Consider the following 20771-nt stretch of genomic DNA (forward strand, 5'->3'; position numbering starts at 1 on the left):
GCGACATGTAAAGGAATTCAGCACTTTCCCTTAAGAAAAATTTTACGCTTCAGAATAATGTGTGTGTGTGTGTGTGGGGGGGGGGGGGGGGGGGGTTAGCTTTCATACTGATCCCATGGTAATTTTGTGTTCTTCAATTCTAGTTGTCCCTGTTGCGATACTTTTTTATTCATTTTTAGTCTACTGTTGTTGCTTCGTATATCCAAAGTCTCATTGCTATTGCCGATTCATGGAGAGGCCAAGAGTGCAGCTGCTGCCGCTGCATTTGGATTATGTGCCTCTGGCAGCTGGCAGATTCGTCAGTGAAATCTTCTGGTGTATGTATGTGTGAGGATCCTGTATCTTCCAACATTAGAATCGTTGTTATATTTTGTGATTTTTTTTTTTGTAAGTTTATTGATTAACGTTACGACAGAGTATGTAGTTTGTTACTGCAGCTACCATTGGTAACCATGTCCAGCATTTAAGAGAAATCTTTGCCTGTTGTCAGTGCTTTCTGAAATTGTGACTGTTGCTTCTTGTGCAAGCTTGACACACAGCATTACCAAGTGGACAGTTGCAGTAGGAAGTCAGCATTGGTTTGCCACTCTCTCTAATGCATTCCGGCTCATTAACTGTCCTGTACTCGTATGGTCTACAGGTTTCAGTGTGAAATGATTGACATTGTATTGTGTCATACAGGACATTGCTAAAACTGAGTGTATTGAACTGTTTTGAAACAAAGAACAACTTGGGTAATAAATTGTACAGTCAGTGGTCTATTAGTAATAGCTACCAATTGAACTTTTTGTTATCATCTCCCTAAAAATACCAGTACAAGAAAGTGGATAGGGTGTAATAGAAAGGTATGACCGTACTCTAAGGCATCATTCCTCACACGTAGAGGAAGAAAATATGTTACATGTACATAGGTCCATAAATGCTTTATTTCCATGCTAGAGCTCATTTTCTGCTTTTCGTAATCACTTTAACCAAGGGAAACATGAAGGAAAATAACATATCGCTGCAGTATGAAACACTTTGCTAACTGATATGGTCAAAATGCCCTCTGTTAGAAGGGATACATGCATCAATCCGGTGTCACATTGAATCCCTGATGCACTGGTGTATCCTGGAAGAGTTGCACATTGTTTCACAGTGCTTTACAATACAGGCATGAAGGCTCTCTAAATTTTATACCGGGATTCTGTACACAAAGAGCTTTCAAAAGCCCCCCAAGAAATAAAGGTTTTGTCAGTTTAGTGCTGGAGAACATGGAGGTCAAGCAATTGATCCGCTTCTTACTCAAAAAATGATAATTGCTTCAAACATCCTCCTGCAGGGGCACTGTCGTCTTTCTGGAAATCTCTCCCGATTACAAACATTGAATATCATGGCCGTTACCATCTGCTAATCTATACAGCCATTAGACATTTGCCAACTCCGCATTTGAATACACTTTCATTTCCTTGTTATGTAAACCAAGCCCATGGTGAACACTGAACAGCTGATGCCACATGCTTGATGCTAGAACAGCAATGGAGATAGTCACATGTTGACACATGCAATGAAGTGAGTCACATATCAACGTTACCTTCATTACATTGGAACAACAAACACGGATGATTAAGTTACAACTGACCATATAATCTAACAAAACATAACCATGAAGATATTTTGAATGTTTCATGTGAGGAAACACTTCTTGTAATCCTGGTATACTCCTTTGCTGTGTATTTCCCACAATTAGTGGGATTATGAAACAAAGTAGAAAATGAGCACTAACATGGAAAAAGCATTCCTGGACCTACATATAACAGTTTCTATTCCTCAATGTGTGATTAATATTTCCTGAAAGTTTGGCCATATCTTATTGTTATGCCCTGCATAATTGGGTCATTGAGGAGTTGAGGGGGGGGACGCAGCATCTTTCAATGTAGCACACCAGCAAGTCATGTTATATGTGCTAGGGAAATATTTAATGAGATAGAGGGGCCACTTGTATGTATAAACATGTGACACCAACTGATACTTCCATGGAATCCTGCCTGTGTTAGATATCCCATGTTTCCTTTTACCTTGTACAAAGAAATGAATATCTTCAAGGTCAGGCTTTTCCCAGCCTTTGGTCATCTGTAGGACTTTTTTTTGCTGAAGCAGCAGTTTACCATTCATTCTCCATTGTGATCTAACAATGCACATTAAATTCATCCAAACTATACTTTGTCCTGACTCTTATTGGATATACTCTTCACATAACAAACAACATAGTGTTTGAGATTTGCATCAGAATTGCACTGAAATCTGAAGGTTAGTGATAATTTTCTTTGGATGGCAGTGATGCTGCTTTATTTGCAACTAAGGAGCAAGCACTGCAGTTGAAATTTGTATTGTGCGAAAACCCCAATTATTTTATGGCTGAGATTTGGGGGAAAGGTACAGGTCATATTCAGCTCAGTTTGGCATTTAGATGATGAATAGGTTGTTTCTGGAGCTGGTGCTTGACAAACACATTAGATTTGTGTAAAAAGGTTGATATGCACAACTTTTTGAGGCAAGGTTTTCTCATTATTTTCCTCATATACTTACATAATGATTTTTCAGCTACTGCTATGGAACATACTCATGATGATAATGCCATGCATTATGGGTAGAACATAAACTATGAAGGCATGAAATCCACCCACAATAAAACTTCTATAGCTACAGATTGTAATTTCCATTTTGAAAAAGGATAAAAAATCTCAATTCCAAGGAGTTCCAAGTGATTTTACTTACTTTGGGACAGCTGCTACTTGATAGTGAATATCCTGCTGCCCATGTGTTTAACAGATATTTAGATAGAAGACACTATTCTGACAACCATCCACATTAATAGGAAGCTTGATTCATTTCATCTGGTAGTTAATTTCCATGATCCAAACAGGATGTTCATATGTCCACTATAGTTGAAATTACAGATGTTATTGGGCAAAAAAGTTGAAATACACAAGCTACCTGTTGTGCAGTTTTATCTCGAACAGTGTATGATGAATTCCCTGCTGATATCGGTTGACCTGTCATGCTTCATTTCCTGTGTTCACATTCTTGGTGAGATATGCATTGTTATTTCTAGTTGTGTCAACATTATTTATTTTTATTAAATGATGAAAGGTGAATGATATTGTGTGTGTGTGTGTGTGTGTGTGTGTGTGTGTTTGTGTGTGTGTGTGTGTGTGTGTGTGTGTGTGTGTGTGTGAATTAGAATGAATAATGAAGGAATTTGTGGAGCATCACAAGTGCTCCCACAACTCCTTCTCAGCAAATAAAGCTAACTATCAACAGTGAGTGTACAGCCTTGTTACAAAACATGCATTACTCTTCTCCATTTTGGCAGTTACTTGACCTGCACACCATGGCCCCATTTAAAATCAAGCAAGTTCAGATGTATTCACTATACTTACTGTTCGTAAATCACTTCATTTCTGTACTCCTTACTTCTGAATTGGCAGAAATTGAACGACTTCAGGCTGTTAATGCTTTGTGTCTAACCACTCTAATAATAATAATAATAATAATAATAATAATAATAATAAAATAATAATAATAACTACTCTGTGTACAGCACTATAGCAGCCCTCCTGTGATTACTGCTGTTTAGTTCTATCAATTAATTCATTTATGTGCTCAAAGTGAATAATGAAGCAATTTCTGAACTACTGCAGGTACTATCTACAACTTGGAGAAGACATTTTCTTGAAATATTTAACATTTGTTAATATATGTCTCACTTTTATCATAAGCATTGTGCGGGACAAAGCACAATGTGTGTGTGTTGTGGTTGGACTAAGTGGGTGACCTGAAACATCCTCTGGATTAATGCTACTAATTGAGCAAAAGTAATTATTGATAACTCACATAAACAGTATTGGAGTCTTACAAAATCCTGATAATCTTTTGAAAATAATTTTGTTTTGTGACTGAAATAGAATCGAATCATTAGGTTTTCACACCTCAGAAAATTTTATTTTACCCCTCAGGGGGTAAGTACTGCAGGTTGGGAACCACTGTTCTAGGCCTTGGGAATTTTGTGTCACTTTAATTAATGAGTCAAGAATCAAGAAATAAATTAATATTTATCGGTAAGAGTAATGGAATTTATCCACATCAAGTAAGATCAAATTGTGTGCTTTGTCAAAAACTATTCCACCTAAACCATGATTCTGTGGCTAAAAGTTCTCAAGGAAATTAATAGCAAGAGTGACTCGGATGTGTATCAATCATGGGTACGTCCATCTCATCTTAATCAAATGCAGTGTTATCCCGGTCTTCTCTATGCCAACTTCTTATGTGTATGCAGCACCTGCCGAAAGAGTGGAACACCCAGAAGCGATGGAGGAAATGAAGTGAAACTTCATGGGGTTGAGGGAGTACGTGTTGTTATTGTAGTGTACAATACCGAGTCAAATTTACGAAGGATGTGGCAGCTCACTTATGATGTTGCTTCCCCTTAGGTCTGGGAGCATACACTGATTTCTTTGGGAATGTTGTCATAAAGTTGTTGTATCTCCTCATGAGGCGAGCTGTCCCACAACTCTAGCAATTGTTCCTTGATATTTCAAGGTACTGGCACTGGGACACGTTGACGTGTCAGCTGGTCCCCACAAGTTCTATCAGAGACAGGTCTGGAGATCTTGCTCCATGGAAGTACCTCATCATCACACAGAAGGTTCACAGAGACACAAGTTCCATGTGTAGAAGAGCATTGTCCTGTTGTAAAATTGCACCACAATACTGTTTTCTGAGAGTTAATGTGAAGATGATGGATGTCCATGAAGTACCTTTGTGATGTCAGAGTTCTGTCAATTACAATCAGCCGTGACCTGAAGTCATACTCAGTAGCTAACCACACTATGATGCTAGGAGTAACACTGCTGTGCCTCTCCTAAACATTGGAATGATAACACTTCTCTCCAGTTGCTGCCACACTCGGCAATGATGATCATGTGGATTAATATGGAATCACTATTCAGCACTGAATACAATGCAGTGCCATGCAGCACCAGTTTGCAATTCAGGTATGGCACCATTGCAGACACATCTGTTTATGTTGTGTTAACAATGGCCTACGCATAGGACGGCAGTTCCCTAGGCCGACTGGACTGCTGCTAGTATTTGCCAGTGGTACGGAATGACACAATGTTGCAGGGAGTCCATTACTTGTTCTTGGATTGTAGGTGCAGCTGTGAAGAGGTTAGTGTTTCTAGTGCACACTATAGGGATCCTACCTTGTGGTGGTCAGACAATGTGATTTAACAGAACCTTAGCAATGAATATGCCTGCCCTTACATTCCCATGCAGTTCAACTGGACCACTGTCACACCCGAATGTCCCACAAATCTAGATGCTGCATATTTCGAGCAGCTGGCTCAGTGCTGACCCACAGTGGGGTGTAATTACAGAAACCACTAACAGTGTGTTATATAAGTATTGACCCTGGCACTTGTCTCACTGTGACACAAGGTGGTGAATGGCTGTCTCATATAATTCCCGGGACTGTGATGTTAACCATTTCCGCACGTACAGCTAGACGTTTTCCTCAGAGGTGAATTGTTTGTCCCTCAGAGCCTTTGTAAGGGGACCAAAAATAGCGTAATCACAGGGAGAGAGGTTTGGACTGTATGGAGGGCGGCCGAGAACCTCCCATTTGAATTTCTACAGGAGAGCTGTGACTGTGTTGACCGTGTGAGGCTTTGCACTGTTGTGGAGCAGAATGACCCCACACGTGAGATTGCCTGGTCATTTTCATTTGATCGCTTGGCGAAGGGTGGTCAAGATTTGCGAGTAATGCTGGGCATTCACTGTTGTCCCGTGCTACAGGAAGTGAATCAGAAGGGGGTAATCTCTGTCAAAGAAGAATGTCAGCATAACCTTTCCTGCACTTGTGTGGATGGTCTTGGCTTTTTTGGTGGTGGTAACCCTGGATGCTTCCATTGGAGACTTTGTCGTTTTGATTCTGGTTCGAAATGACACCATGACTCATCTGCAGCCACCACTTGTGCCAGGAACACGTTCCCTTCTCGAGCATAGTGCTCCAGATGAGCAAGACAATGGGCCATTCGACATGCTTGCTGGTGTGGTTGAAGACTGGGGCACCGATTGGTCTTGCACTTCGCACGTGTGCAGTCGTTCCTTCATGATGGTGTAAACACTTCCAATGCTCAATCCGAACACGGCAGCTATGGCTTTCACTGTCACTTGGTCCTGGGTAATGAGTGCATCCGCCAGCTGGACGATGTCGTCGGTAATGCAGTGTGGTGCTGCAGACTGTGGGTCATCGGCGAACGACAGCCGTCCTTCCCTGAAGCGCGTGTACCATGCCTTGACTCTTGGAAGGGACATGCAGTGTTCGCCGTACACTTGTGACATTTCGTCGATGAATATCCATTCCACCTACTCCTTATGCTGTCAGAAATAAACACCACCTCTTTGCTCTTCATTTGACGCCTCCATGTCACTGTTCACAATATGACTGGCAACATTGGACGATTGATGCATGCTGCTGCTAGCTCTGTATAGTCACGTGACATGCATGCGTGCCCTCTAACGATGGGCTGTAAACTTCTACATTCTGGTCGGAACCACACCTTGTTACACTCGCCACGATATTACTGTCCTGTCACCAGTTTGCGCATTCCAGACTCCAGCTCATTTCTTTTTGAATGTCCCTTATAGTAAACTCTTCTACTATACTTCTTTGGAAAGGTTTCCCTGACTGAGTAGGAGAATGATTAAGGACAGAGGAGGATTTACATTACTTTAGTTATATTTCATTTATCCATGGAGAGGTATCTCTGGAATGGGGATATATATTTTATCCAAATACAGTTTGATTTACATTTTGATAGGTCATTGTGTTACAGTGCTAATGTCAGTTTAAAATAATGCAAGACATTAATTTTAAATGTTTCTGTTGATATACCTTTCAATGGAGTGTGGAGAATTGTACAGTAGAAAGTTCTTTAATTCAGTCTTAAACTCCACCACATTATTGTTGGCAGTGCAGAAGAATGCCTATGAGGTTGAGAGCAGAGGAACCAATCTTTCCTTTTTTCCGTATGTCCGGCAGCTGTCAGTAGTGTGCATTATTGGCCATCTGAACATTATTGTCGTGCTAGTAAGATTTCATTTTCTGTTTTGTTGTATTATGTTTTGTTGTTACCTAATTATGCTCTCCTGTATTCTTTTGTTTGAATATTTCAGTGGTTGCTTGCGCATTACTAGTGCTGTAAACCACTTTACAGCAGCTGTAGATACTATGGCAAGACAAATTAAGAATTTGACTGATTTTATTCCTGATGCATCACTACACTGAAAAGGTGTGATTATTTGTTGCTCAGGTCGTTGTATGGGAAGTTTTTGCTTTGTTTTGGACCAACCATTCGTTTGTTTTTCTTATGTTAGCACAAAACCACCACTACTCGTCACCAGTAACGATACTGATATTGTTCACAAGTCAGTTGACAAAAAGCAAGCAGAGATGTACATATGAACACATGCTGATTTTTGTGATTTTGGCTTGGAGCATGCGGTACCGAAATGCCTGATTGTTTAACCTTTCCCATTTCATGCAAATGTCGCACAATGGTGCATCACAGTTTACTCCATTTGCCAGTTTTCGAGCACACTGATGTGGGTCATTGTGGATTAATGTGTTTAAACAACCTAAATCAAACCTGAAACATCTTCCTGAGCGTGGAAAGTCACTAATGTAAAAATGATCCTTCATAAATTGACAGAACCGTATTCTTGCCATGTCCACTGGTATTATCCCCATACAATTTACAAATGTTTCTAGCTGCCTCTGCTGTTGTCACCCCTCCATTGAACTCAAGCAGAAGAATATGTAGGAAATGTTCACATTTCTCCACTTGGCACTCCATTTTCTAGTGTCCACAGCTCCAGTCAAGATCTCCAAATGATAATATGACAATATGAAAGCTCAAATAGCAGCAGTCAACTATAGGAATTGGTAAATAAATCCATAAATCTGTAGCAATCTGAAAAAAAAGAAACTGTGAGCTTATGCGCCAACCTAATATGATTTATTATTCCCATTATGTTCCATCAAGTCATTTACAATGTGATTTGAAGTTGGGAACTGATATTCTGTTATACCACTATTCTGTGCTAACTTACTTAACACTGCATTTGATTTTATCCAGCTCCCATGTATACCTCTTCATCCTCAGTTCTCTTAATTTATTTGTTTCATAGCAGTATTTCTTTTCACTGTGATACCATTTTTCTAAATTAATTTGAAGAGTGTGGTCATTGTAATTACAAGAGAGAATCAAGAAGTTTCTGTTCAAAGGCCGTACTGTCCAGAATTAGTATGCCAGTAGGGTAAAATCACTGAGCATTGAGGCAATCGTCACAACAACACACTGGTTGAAAATACCTGTATTGTAAAACACCACGTCCTGCTGCACGAAGAAGGCCATAACGGCATGCTGCAAATCCTCATCGGACAGGAATCATAAACCCTTCAAGGCTGTTTTTTAAGTCATTGAAGCAGGATTATCGCACGGGGAGAGATTGGGACTGTAGGGAGGGTGCTCAAGTATCTCCCACCTGATTTGGTGTAACGTCTGTGCTATGACATTTGCAGAGTATGGAAGTGTGTCATCATGAAGCAGCAGCACCCCTTGGTACACCATTCCACAACAGTGGTTTTTGACAGGCATGCTGCCCTAAACACATTTTTTGTTCTCCTATGGATTGTTAGCAGTATTTGGTCTTCGACAGTCAAGAAAAGAATAATAGCATGCAGTCCTGTTTAAACACTTTCGGTAATAACATCGCCATAGTTCACATTTCCACATTTACTGCAGCACTTCAGAAACACAAGAATGCCACACCAACTCCTTGCCTATATGTCGGTGCTTATATACCCGCATTGAAGTGAAGCTACATTGTGTATACACTGCAGCAACACCCTCAAACAGAAACTTTTTGATCACTTATTGTATCTCTTGAAACAATTGTAGAATTGATTTTAGTCTTTGCGGTTAGAAAGACACAAACATTAAATGCTTAGCTACAGAAAATAACTTGTTTGGAAACGGAACATTGCTCTTTGCGTGAAAATAGGGAAGGACACGTGATCACTGAGTGCAAAACTGGAGTGTGGGTATAGGGTTAATTATTTTCATATTCAGTAGATTCATGATTTTTACTGAAATGAATCAGCAGTATTTTTATGAGTAAAACACGAGTTAATTCTGTTAACACATAAATCTAATAGTTTTCATAAGAAATCATTTTTATTCCTGTATGTGCCTCCGTCTCCCTGAGGGATAGGTGAGTAGGTTTAAGGGGTGAAAGTTTTTGTTGTTAGTTATAGTTTACATGTCAATTCTAGTGCAGTTATTATCATAATAATAATAATAATAATAATAATAATAATAAATTCATAATTTCTTGTACCTGCAGGATGTGGCCAGCCCAAATACAAACACAGCAGCTCCAGCAGTTGCAAACACAGAACCAGCTTCATCAGAAGCAGGTACAAAAGCAGCAACTGCAGCAGCAGCTGCCACAACCTACTTCTTTGCTGCAGCAGCAACAACAACTGCAGCAGCAACAACAACAACAGGAGGACCAGCAACAGCAGACTGGTCCTCGTACCCTTGGGATGACCTCTGCCATCAGCCTTGCCATGCCCAAACCCATTGACATTCAGAGAACTCTAGAACTGCAAGAAGTCCTTAAACCGTATAATGTATTTGAAACTGACGAAGAGCTCAATCATCGGTATGTTTACTGAGTGCCAGTGTTTGACTTTAGGTTTTTTGCAATGAAATGTTGGCCACATATTTACTAAGTTAAATATTTTTTCGTATTGCTGTTATGAACTGCATTTAAGAGATTCTAGCTTAACAAACCTTTGAAACAGAATAATTTTAGCAATCAAATTGTGACATTGGGTGTTATTGGAGATGTCACAGTGCATTCCTTTGTATAAAATAAGTCATCACACACAATAGTAGATTCTTTCACTTAGTATTTCAGAGTTGGGCATATGCAGAGTGTGTCTTATGACAAATTTTGATTCTCAGATTTTGTGTTTTATTTTATCTCAGTTCAGTAAAACCCCTTCTTAACGAATCTCCGGGTACCTAAATAGTTTTTTTCCTTAGATGGCAGTTTTCTTAAATGGATGGTTTTGCCAGTGTACATGAAAGGAGTGACCCAGAATCATAATTCAAACATATTAAGATGATGTAACAGCTATTTATTTATAAAATTACCAATATTATTTGCTAAAAATTTAAATGCAGTAAATATATAATTATTTCAGTTTTCACAGAACACCACATTTTATTCATTTATTTAATATTATTTTAATCAAGAAGTCTCGTCATATTCTTCCAGCATGAAAGAAGGTGTTGCTCCAGCTGGTTGATATAAGTTAGAGTTGATACATCTACATTAAAAGAGAAAATTTCTGACAGTATCAATTACTTGCACTGCGGCAGTGAAACGTGATGCAATGCCCTCCTCCTCCTCCTCCTCCTCCTCCTCCTCCTCCTCCATCATCATCGCTGTCACCACCAGCTCCTACCTGTGTTTCTTCATAAGAATTTAATTTGCATCAATCTTCAGTGTGAAAGTCACAACAAACAGTGTCCCAGAAGGGTGCACTTTCAGAAATAACAGTTTTGATACTCCATTCTTCTTCAAAGACAATGTTTTCTTCAATTGATGTACCGTAGTGAAACAATTTAACACAGACTATTGTGTTACAGAATTCCAGGCTGCAATAAACATATCTGGCGTCCATCTTGGCATCAAAACACACAAAATTTTTTAAACATTTCTGACATCTGTGGGGACTGCTGTTGTACTCATAAGTATGAAGAAGTGTTTTCATGTTTTGGAAACACTTGGGAATTAATGGGGGAGGAAACTTCTCACTTCAATCTCTATTTACATGCAGTAGCATTGCCGTCTTTTCTTTACATATTTTTATCTCCGTGGCATTTTTCTCCCTTAACCCTTTCGCTGCTACAGATGTACTCTTTGCATTCTGTGCTGAGGTGGCTTTTGTTATGATTGTACTGCTCATCAAATGTGGTACCTGTGCTGAGAGATGACATTCTGACATGTTGTTGTTGTTGTTGTTGTTGTTGTGGTGGTGGTGGTGGTGGTGGTGGTGGTGGTGGTCTTGATGCAGCTCTCCATTCTAATCTATCCTGTGCAGGATTTTTCATCTCCAAGTAACCACTGCAACCTACAGCCTTTGAATCTGCTTAGTGTATTCATCTCTTGGCCTCCTACAATTTTTACCCTCCACATTTCCCTCCATTACTAAATTGGAGATTCCTCGATGCCCCACAACATGTCCTACCAACTGATCCCTTCTTCTAGTCAAGTTGTGCCGCAAATTCCTCTTTTCCCCAATTCTGTTCATCACCTCCTCATTAGTTACGTGATCTATGCATCTAATTTTCAGCACTCTTCTGTAGCACCACATTTTGAAAGCTTCTATTCTTGTCTAAACTATTTATCGTCCACGTTTCACTTCCATACATGGCAACACTCCATACAAATACTTTCAGAAAGGACTTCCTGAGACTTAAATCTATACTCAGTGTTAACAAATTTCTGTTCTTCAGAAACACTACAAATGCTAGAAACGTAGGTAAGCTTTAGTGTATCTTCTAAGATGAGTCATAGGGTCAGTATGGACAGATATGAAGTGCTCATGATCTGATTTTTCAAAAAATATTTTCACATCTTACAGGCTGATATCTTCACTTGACGAAGAAGTGAATTTCATTTCATTATCCTTTCATACTTACTGTGCTGCTTCAGGAAAACACTACATGAAACTTTAAAGAGTCTGCAGAGGTAAAAATACGTCACATGAACCTAGGTTGATTTTAGCTCAGACATTTCAGTGAGTGAAACGTAGATAAGATATCAAAATTTTATTTAAAATTGAGGACCTCATTTCATTCTCAAGTTATTGGGTGTTATATAAGCATGTCATTCACACATGATGTGCCCTTTTACATTGTTGCACACTGCGAATCATGGCCATAACAATCTTTGTATCTTATAAATGGATCAAGATGTCAAAAAGAAGAGGTTTTTTTTATTATTTTATTTTATATAAATGATAGCGTGCAATAAGGCACATAAGCTGTATGATAAATACTCAAAACTTTTTTGTTCACCATGATATGGAAGTAACTCTTCCGCACCAGTGAGAGGTCAGCAGCTCAGAATACATTCAGCTGTGTCATGCCTATACACGTCCACAACACCTTGGAAATGGTGTAGCAGGATGTGTACACATGCCCACAGCAGCAATAAAGGTTAACGGAATATGATTTTGCGAGAAGTAAACTATAGAAGATGTCAGTGTCTTCAAGGTTAAAAATGTATGTGGACTCATAATCCCATATTTAATCATGTCAGTGTAATCTGTGTCCAATAGTTTACACTTTCTATAACTGGAGCCTCACTTTTTTATAACTCATCAGTCCTTTATTGATTTGATGATGTCTGCCACAGATTCCTCTCCTGTGATAACCTCTTCATTCCAGAGTAGCACTTGCACTCTGCATCCTCAATTATTTGTTGGATGTATTCCAGTATCTGTCTTCCCCTACAGTTTTTACCCTTTACAGCTTCCTGTAGTACCATTGAGGTTATTCCCTGATGCCTTAACAGTGCTGTATCACCCTATACTGCTTTCTTGCAGTGTCTTTCCTTTCTGTGCTAATTCTGTGAAGAACCTCCTCATTCCTTACCTTACCAGTCCACTTAATTTTTCACTGAGCGAGGTGGTGCAGTAATTAGCATATTGGACTCGCATTCGAGAGGGTGACAGTTCAAACCCATGTCTGGCCATCCAAATTTAGGTTTTCCGTGATTTCTCTAAATCACTCAAAGCAAATGCCGGGATGGTTCCTTTGATAGGCCATGGCCACTTTCCTTACCCATCCTTGACACAATCCGAGCTTGTACTCCGTCTGTAGTGATCCTGGTGTCAGTGGGACAATAAACGCAATATTCATTCCTTACAGTTAATTTTCAACTTTCTTCTGTAGCACTATGACTTGGACACTTTGATTGCCTTGTCACAGATTTCCCTCTGTCCAAGATTCACTACCGTTACAATGCTGGCTCCAAATGTACATTCGCAGAAATTTCTTCTTCAAGGCATCTGTTTGGTACCAGCAGCATTCTAGTGACTTCATAGTCACTTTTTATGTTCTCCTTGCTCCTTCCATCCTGGATTATTTTGCTTCCAAGGTAGCAGAATTCCTTAACTTAATGTACTTTCTGATTATAAATTTTGATGTTAAGCTTATCGCTTTTCTCATTTCTGCGACTTCTCATTACTTTTGTCTTTTTTCAGTTTATTGCCAGTCTGTGTTTTGAAATCACTCATTCCATTCCACAGATCCTGTAATTTTTCTTTACTTTAACTGAGAAAAACCATGCCATCAGCAGATCTTGTCATTGATATCCTTTCACCCTGAATTTTAATCCCACACTTGAACCTTACTTTTATTTCTGTAATTGTTTCTTTGATATATAAACTGCTTAGTTGGGAGTGAAAGACTGCATCCGTGTCTCACATCCTTTTTATTTTGAACCCTATGTTCTTGATCTCCCAGTCTTATTGTTCCCTCTTGGTTCTTATATGTATGAGGGGTGATCAAAGGATAATAGGAATTTTTTTTTAAACAGTGTTTTATTTATTCATCATCAATATCAGCTTTGTCCCCTTCAAAATAGTCCCCCTCAAGTCTAATATACTTGTGCCAGCACATTCTGTAATCTTGGGAGCACTTCTGGAGCTCACTTTTGGTTTGGTATTCAGTTCCTTCAGATTCTGTTTTTATGTCATTTATGGTGTTAAAATGACATCCTTTCACGATTCTCTTCAGCCGCGGGAATAGGAAGAAGTTGCAGGGGGCCACATCCGGCATATACGGTGGCTGAAGCAATGTAACAGTTTTGTTGTTTACCGAATGACCATGAACAAGCATTGAGGTGTGAGCATGGCATTATTGTGATGCAGTTTCCCCGAGTGGTTGTGCCACAGTTCTCGTCATTTTCTTTGTGTTGCTTCACACAAATAACTTCCAGGCAGTATTCCTTATTGACTATATGGCCATAAGGCAGGAACTCACCATGCACTATCCCTTTACAATAAAAGAAAACAATGAGAAGAACCTTCACATGCTGTCAGAGTTGTCAATTTGTTTGGTGTGGCTCTTCAGGGAGTTTCCACTGGGACGATTGGGGCTTGGTTTTGATGTCATACCCATATACCCATGTTTCGTCACCTGTTATAAACTTCTTTAGAAGTTTCGGATTGCTGTCGATTTCATTCATCAATTCTTGAGCGACATGTTGTTGGTTGAAATTCAACAATTTCGGAACAAACTTTGCTGCTACATGTTTCATGCACAGATGTGCAGGAAAAATTGTTTGGTGTGAGCCAGAGGATATGCCGGCATCAACAACCACCCCTTTGATGGATGATTTGGCTATTTTCCAGAACCATTTCCCTTATTTCTTCCACATTGTCGTCAGTAATTGACTTGCTAGGGTGTCTGTGGCAGTCGTCTTCAGCATTTTCTCGATTCTGTTCGAAATGTTTATACCACTCGTAAACTCTTGTCTTACTCCTAGCAGATTTGCCAAAAGCTACAGTCAACATTTCAAATGCAGCACTGCACATTATTCCATATTTTTGGGAAAATTTAATGCAGGTTGTTTGAATCATCGTTTTCGAGTACAAATTCTACAAGCACTCGAAAGTATGTAAAACCTTTTCAGCTGTCAACAATAAACTAAATATTCAAAACACCTGAAAATGCAAACACACCACAGTAAGGTGCCTACCAAAAAGATAAAAATAAAAATTTGAAAATCAGATGTATAATGCCCCAAAATTTAAAAAAAATCTTTTTGTATTTTATCACACCATAAACCAGCTTTCCCTGTAGCTTACTTGTATTTTTCTTAGAGTTTAATACATTGTGCACCATTTTACATTGTCAGACACTTTTTCTAGTCAACATATCCAATGAACGTGTCTTGATTTTTCTTCAGTCTTTCTTCCATTATCGAGTGCATCATCAGAACTGTTACTCTGGTGCTTTACCTTTCCAAAATCCAAACTAATAGTCATCTAACACAAGCTAAAATTTTGTTTTGGATCTTCTATATATTATTCTTATCAGCAGCTTGGATGCATGAACCGTTAAGCTGATCGGCAATAGTTCTCGCACTTATGTACCCCAGATATATTCAGAATTGTGTGGATGATATTTTTCCGTAAGTCCAATGGTATATCGCCAGTCGTAGGTTCTACACACCAACTTGAATGGTCATTTGGTTACCACTTCCCTCCATTCCGTTGGAATGTTATCGATCCCTTCTGGCTTATTTCGTGTCAAGTCTTCCAGCACTCTGTTAAATTCTACCTCTACTACTGAATCCCCTATGTCTTCCATATCAACTCTTAATTTCTTCTTCTATCATGTCGCTGAACAAGTTCTCCTCCTCATAGAGGCCTTCAGTGCACTCTTTCCATCTATCCACTTTCTCCTTGACATTTAACACTTTGAGGACTGGCAGCTTACACACACTCTTGGTCCAGAGGATTGGCCATTTTTAGTGTTTTTTGAAATGTCGCTGGCCTGTTTCTATATAAGAGATCTTGAAACAGAAAACTTATTATGAAAGAACAGTCTTTAGGGTTTATTTTAATTATATTGCTTGATGACAAAATCAATAGTAATAAACATAAAATGTATGATTTTGGTTTCACAAAAAATGCATTTTTTAGTTTTGTGTAAATTAGCCGGTAATTAGCTTCAGTGTGGATGATTTTGAAGCATTTTGGCATGCAGAGTGGTCCCTTCCCTACAGCCTAGGCCTTCGTGGCAAATGAATCTGCTTCAGTCCTGAATCCCTGGACCATTACACCAACAACCTGAAAACAGCTTTCGAATCCAGCAACTACCCTCTCGACCTGCTACAGAAGCAAATAACCAGAGCCACTTCCTCATCCCTTCAAACCCAGAACCTCTCACACAAGAACCCCAAAAGTGCCCCACGTGTGACAGGATACTTCCTGGGACTGGATCAGACTCTGAATGTGGCTCTCCAGCAGGGATACGACTTCCTAAAATCCTGCCCCGAAATGAGATCCATCCTTCATGAAATCCTCCCCACTCCACCAAGAATGTCTTTCCGCCGTCCACCTAACCTTCGTAACCTCTTGGTTCATCCCTATGAAATCCCCAAACCACCTTCCCTACCCTCTGGCTCCTACCCTTGTAACTGCCCCCAGTGTAAAACCTGTCCCATGAACCCTCCCACCACCATCTACTCCAGTCCTGTAACCCGGAAGGTGTACATGATCAAAGGCAGAGCCACGTGTGAAAGCACCCACGTGATTTACCAACTGACCTGCCTACACTGTGACGCTTTCTATGTGGGAATGACCAGCAACAAACTGTCCATTCGCCCGAATGGACACAGGCAGACAGTGTTTGTTGGTAATGAGGATTACCCTGTGGCTAAACATGCCTTGGTGCACGGTCAGCACATCTTGGCACAGTGTTACACCATCCGGGTTTCTGGATACTTCCCACTAACACCAACCTATCCGAACTCCGGAGATGGGAACTTGCCCTTCAATATATCCTCTCTTCTCGTTATCCACCAGGCCTCAATCTCTGCTAATTTCAAGTTGCTGCCACTCATACCTCACCTGTCATTCAACATCATCTTTGCCTCTGCACTTCCGCCTCTACTGACATCTCTGCCCAAACTCTTTGCCTTTTAATATGTCTGCTTGTGTCTGTATATGTATGGATGGATGTGTGTTCGTGCGTGCGCGCGCGCTCGAGTTCGAGTGCGATTGTATACCTATCCTTTTTTCCATCCTTTTTTCCCCCTAAGGTAACTCTTTCCGCTCCCGGATTGGAATGACTCCTTACCCTCTCCCTTAAAACCTACATCCGCCGGTTGCGAAAGCTCGAAATTTTGTGTGTGTGTTTTTTTTATTGTGCCTATCTACCGGCACTTTCCCGCTTGGTAAGTCTTGTAATCTTTGTTTTTAATATATTATAGTGTAAATAATTTGATTTACAGAGTTCCAGTGTCATTATTTTGCGTATAAACACTTTAGCAAATGAGAAATGTAATTTTAGTTTTTTTCTAAATTATTAAGTATTTTCTTACATTCCCTGCAGTTTTTAAATATATTTTTCTTTTATTGTCTGTCTTTTTTTGTGGGTATAAAAATTAATGGTTTTACGGTAGTTGTATGGTGTTACCCGTGTGTCGATTGTAACCTCAGAAAGGACTGAATTGCTTTGTGGAATTTTATATTGTACTTAATAGTGGTATCTGATAGTACATACTGTGTGACAAACAGTAATCTAATTGTCTTATGAACAGACAAACTGATCACTCATCTGTGTTGTGGCTTATTGCTAGCCAAAGCCTGAGTAGTTTTGGATGTACGCTTCTTCACATGCTATCATTGAACCAAGGAACAGCTTGAATAATTTTTCTGTTGATTTTTCGGTTGATAACTATGCCAGCTGCTGTAGTTGCCAATTTTATTTTCCTCAGATTCAACAACAGCATTTTTTTTTTAATCCAGTGATGGAGGAGGGTGTTTTCAGTATGCTATAATGGCATATTTTCATTCACTGAAGTATTTCACTGTATTTTAATTTTTTGTTCCACATTGTTCAACCCATGCATTAAAAGTCTGTGTCACCAATAATAAAAACTGCTATACAGAATACCGGAACAGTGAAAATGATTCTGTTATCAATACTGTGTAAACTGTTGAGTGATTTATATATAAAGAGATTTTGATGCTAGGACATATATTGAAAGTTTGCCATATGCTGTGAAGGCAGTTTGGTTGGTGGCTTATAGTTAAATGATATCCAAGAAATTTCTTGCAGTAAGTTTCATGAGAATCTTAAAGTAGTGTGAACTGCAAGTGACTGTTTTTGTTTTGATGATCACCTATATGCATGGAAAATTTTGTTTAACATTGATTAGTAGCACTGACCGATTAGTAGCACTGACCTCGCGACAGTACTCCAGTGTTTTGAGAACATGCATAAAAAGATGTAAATTGTAGAGCTCTCTGTTTATAACATTGCACTGTTCATGTCAACAGGGTTCATGGAATGCTTAATACACAACTGCTTTCAGACAGTAAATAAATAATTGTGCAAATTTTTATCTTTTGCCAACAAATCTGTGCTTCAGACAGGTCCATATTTAAAAAAAAGTAATGATGTTTTTGGAATATATATTCTTGCACTTACATCCATCTAGAAACAGTGTCTTACGTAGAAGTTCTGCATTTACCAGAATAAAATTTTGGAGAGTATTTACGAGTGTAACAGTAAAAGTTCAGAGATGACTTGTGATATATTCGTTTTGTTTGTGCTGTCACTTTTTCTATGTTATTCCAGGTATCACATTGCTCTGTTATACACGATATCTCTTAGTGTTGCCACTGATTTCTGTGTTTTTATTTTCTAGGATGGAAATTCTTAGTAAACTTAATTCTCTTGTGAAGGAATGGATTTGTGAGGCTAGTGTGAAAAGGAATATGCCTCTGAATGTAGCAGAGCAAGTGGGCGGTAAAATATATACATTCGGATCGTATAGACTAGGTGTACATCACAAAGGAGCTGATATTGATGCTCTTTGTGTAGCACCAAGACACATCGAACGTTCCGATTATTTCACTTCATTTTTTGAACTCTTAAAGCAACAAAAGGAAGTCACAGATCTCAGAGTAAGTATAGAACAAAGTTGTTTTCATTGTTGCAGGGATATATATATATATATATAAATAGAAAGAAACTTCCACATGGGAAAAATATATTAAAAACAGAGAGTCCAAGACTTACCAAGCGGGAAAGCGCCGGCAGACAGGCACTTGAACAAAACACACAAACACACACACAGAATTACGAGCTTTCGCAACTGGCAGTTGCTTCGTCAGGAAAGAGGGAAGGAGAGGGAAAAATGAAAGGATGTGGGTTTTAAGGCAGAGGGTAAGGAGTCATTCCAATCCCGGGAGCGGAAAGACTTCCCTTAGGGGAAAAAAAGGACAGGTGTACACTCGCGCGCACACACACACACACATATCCATCCGCACATACACAGACACAAGCAGCTTGTGTCTGTGTATGTGCGGATGGATATGTGTGTGTGTGTGTGTGCGAGTGTACACCTGTCCTTTTTTTCCCCTAAGGGAAGTCTTTCCGCTCCCGGGATTGGAATGACTCCTTACCCTCTGCCTTAAAACCCACATCCTTTCATTTTTCCCTCTCCTTCCCTCTTTCCTGACGAAGCAACTGCCAGTTGCGAAAGCTCGTAATTCTGTGTGTGTGTTTGTGTGTTTTGTTCAAGTGCCTGTCTGCCGGCGCTTTCCCGCTTGGTAAGTCTTGGAATCTTTGTTTTTAATATATATATATATATATATATATATATATATATATATATATATATATATATATATATATATATATATGCAATGTGTATGTATATGTTATATAGCTGCAGCTCTTCTTCTTTGGTATTATCAGTCACTACTTCATGCAGAGTACACCTCTTTTCACCTCGCACACAGTGTGCTGGCAACTGTTCTGTGGACATACTGAACTAGAACCATGATTTGCAAAACGTTGTTATTGTTTCCCAGTTTTTGTAATGTAGAGTAACAAGGTATAATCGATAGAGGGAAGGGATCTAAAAGACTGGAAGTAAAATAAAGAGGTAAAAGTATAGAAACCAGTAACATATTATATACAGGCTACTACTCAGCAGCTCTAGTTACAATGTTGCTTCTGCCCATGAAACTGACAGCACAGTGAGCTGAAAGTAAAGATGAAGAAGTAGGACAATGCTAGGGAGATTCAAGTGACCTTGCTGCAATGAACACCAAGGAGTTATGGAAAATATCCAGAGGCTACACAAGTAAAACAAGGGGAATACAAGGTAGAATGGGGAGCTATGTCTGAGCATACTAGGGAAAACAAAGGAAGGGAGAGCCATAGAAAAGGTGGTCAAAAGTGCTAAATAAGAGACATTGGATACCATTAAAAAAAATTTCAGTCATGAGTCACGAGACTGTGTGCAAATGGGGATAATTGTTTTAAGATAGACACGTGTAAAATACGGCAGTATGTAAGGGAACATTAATTCCAAGTTTTCTAGATTGCAAATATAGACTATTTCAAGGGATTCATGCAAATATGAGGATAGTGTGGCAGGAGTAAGTAAGGGGTAGGACGTTGGGACCGGAAAATATAGCCTCTTATTTGGAAAATGTTGTTTCTATATCATTGGACGGACACGGACACGGACACACACACACACACACACACACACACACACACACACACACACACATATTAAATAGGTTGTCACACTATAAGAGTGAAGATAGACAAAGCCTTTGTTCTTTGAAATTGACTACTTAAAAAAAAGAATTGCAGATTGGGAACTTTCGATGAGAATGTTTGGTTTTGCAAGAATTTCAAGAGCTTTTTTTCTGAAATGACTTTGTTTTCTTCGTTTGGCTGTATTTATTCTATTGAAAAGAGTAGCATTTTTCTGCAAGAGAATTGACTGTGTCTCTGATTTAAGGTGTTTCTGGAAATTATTTGCTTTTTCTGCCCAATTTCACAATTACTAAATCTGCAGAATATTAAGTTAGGCTTTTT

General features: G+C 39.2%; 1 protein-coding gene across 3 annotated transcripts in view; it reads left to right on the forward strand.

The window, feature by feature from the left end:
* Positions 1-20771, forward strand: part of LOC126272098 (poly(A) polymerase type 3-like) — a 149751-nt gene that overhangs the window by 14216 nt on the left and 114764 nt on the right. For all 3 annotated transcript variants that reach the window (XM_049974677.1, XM_049974676.1, XM_049974678.1), the window contains 2 exons: positions 9454-9774; positions 18577-18835. In XM_049974677.1, coding sequence (XP_049830634.1) covers positions 9454-9774; positions 18577-18835 — 580 coding nt within the window. The remainder of the gene's footprint in view (positions 1-9453; positions 9775-18576; positions 18836-20771) is intronic.

Source organism: Schistocerca gregaria, chromosome 5 (genome assembly GCF_023897955.1).
Source record: "Schistocerca gregaria isolate iqSchGreg1 chromosome 5, iqSchGreg1.2, whole genome shotgun sequence".
NCBI classification, from domain to species: Eukaryota; Metazoa; Arthropoda; class Insecta; order Orthoptera; family Acrididae; genus Schistocerca; species Schistocerca gregaria.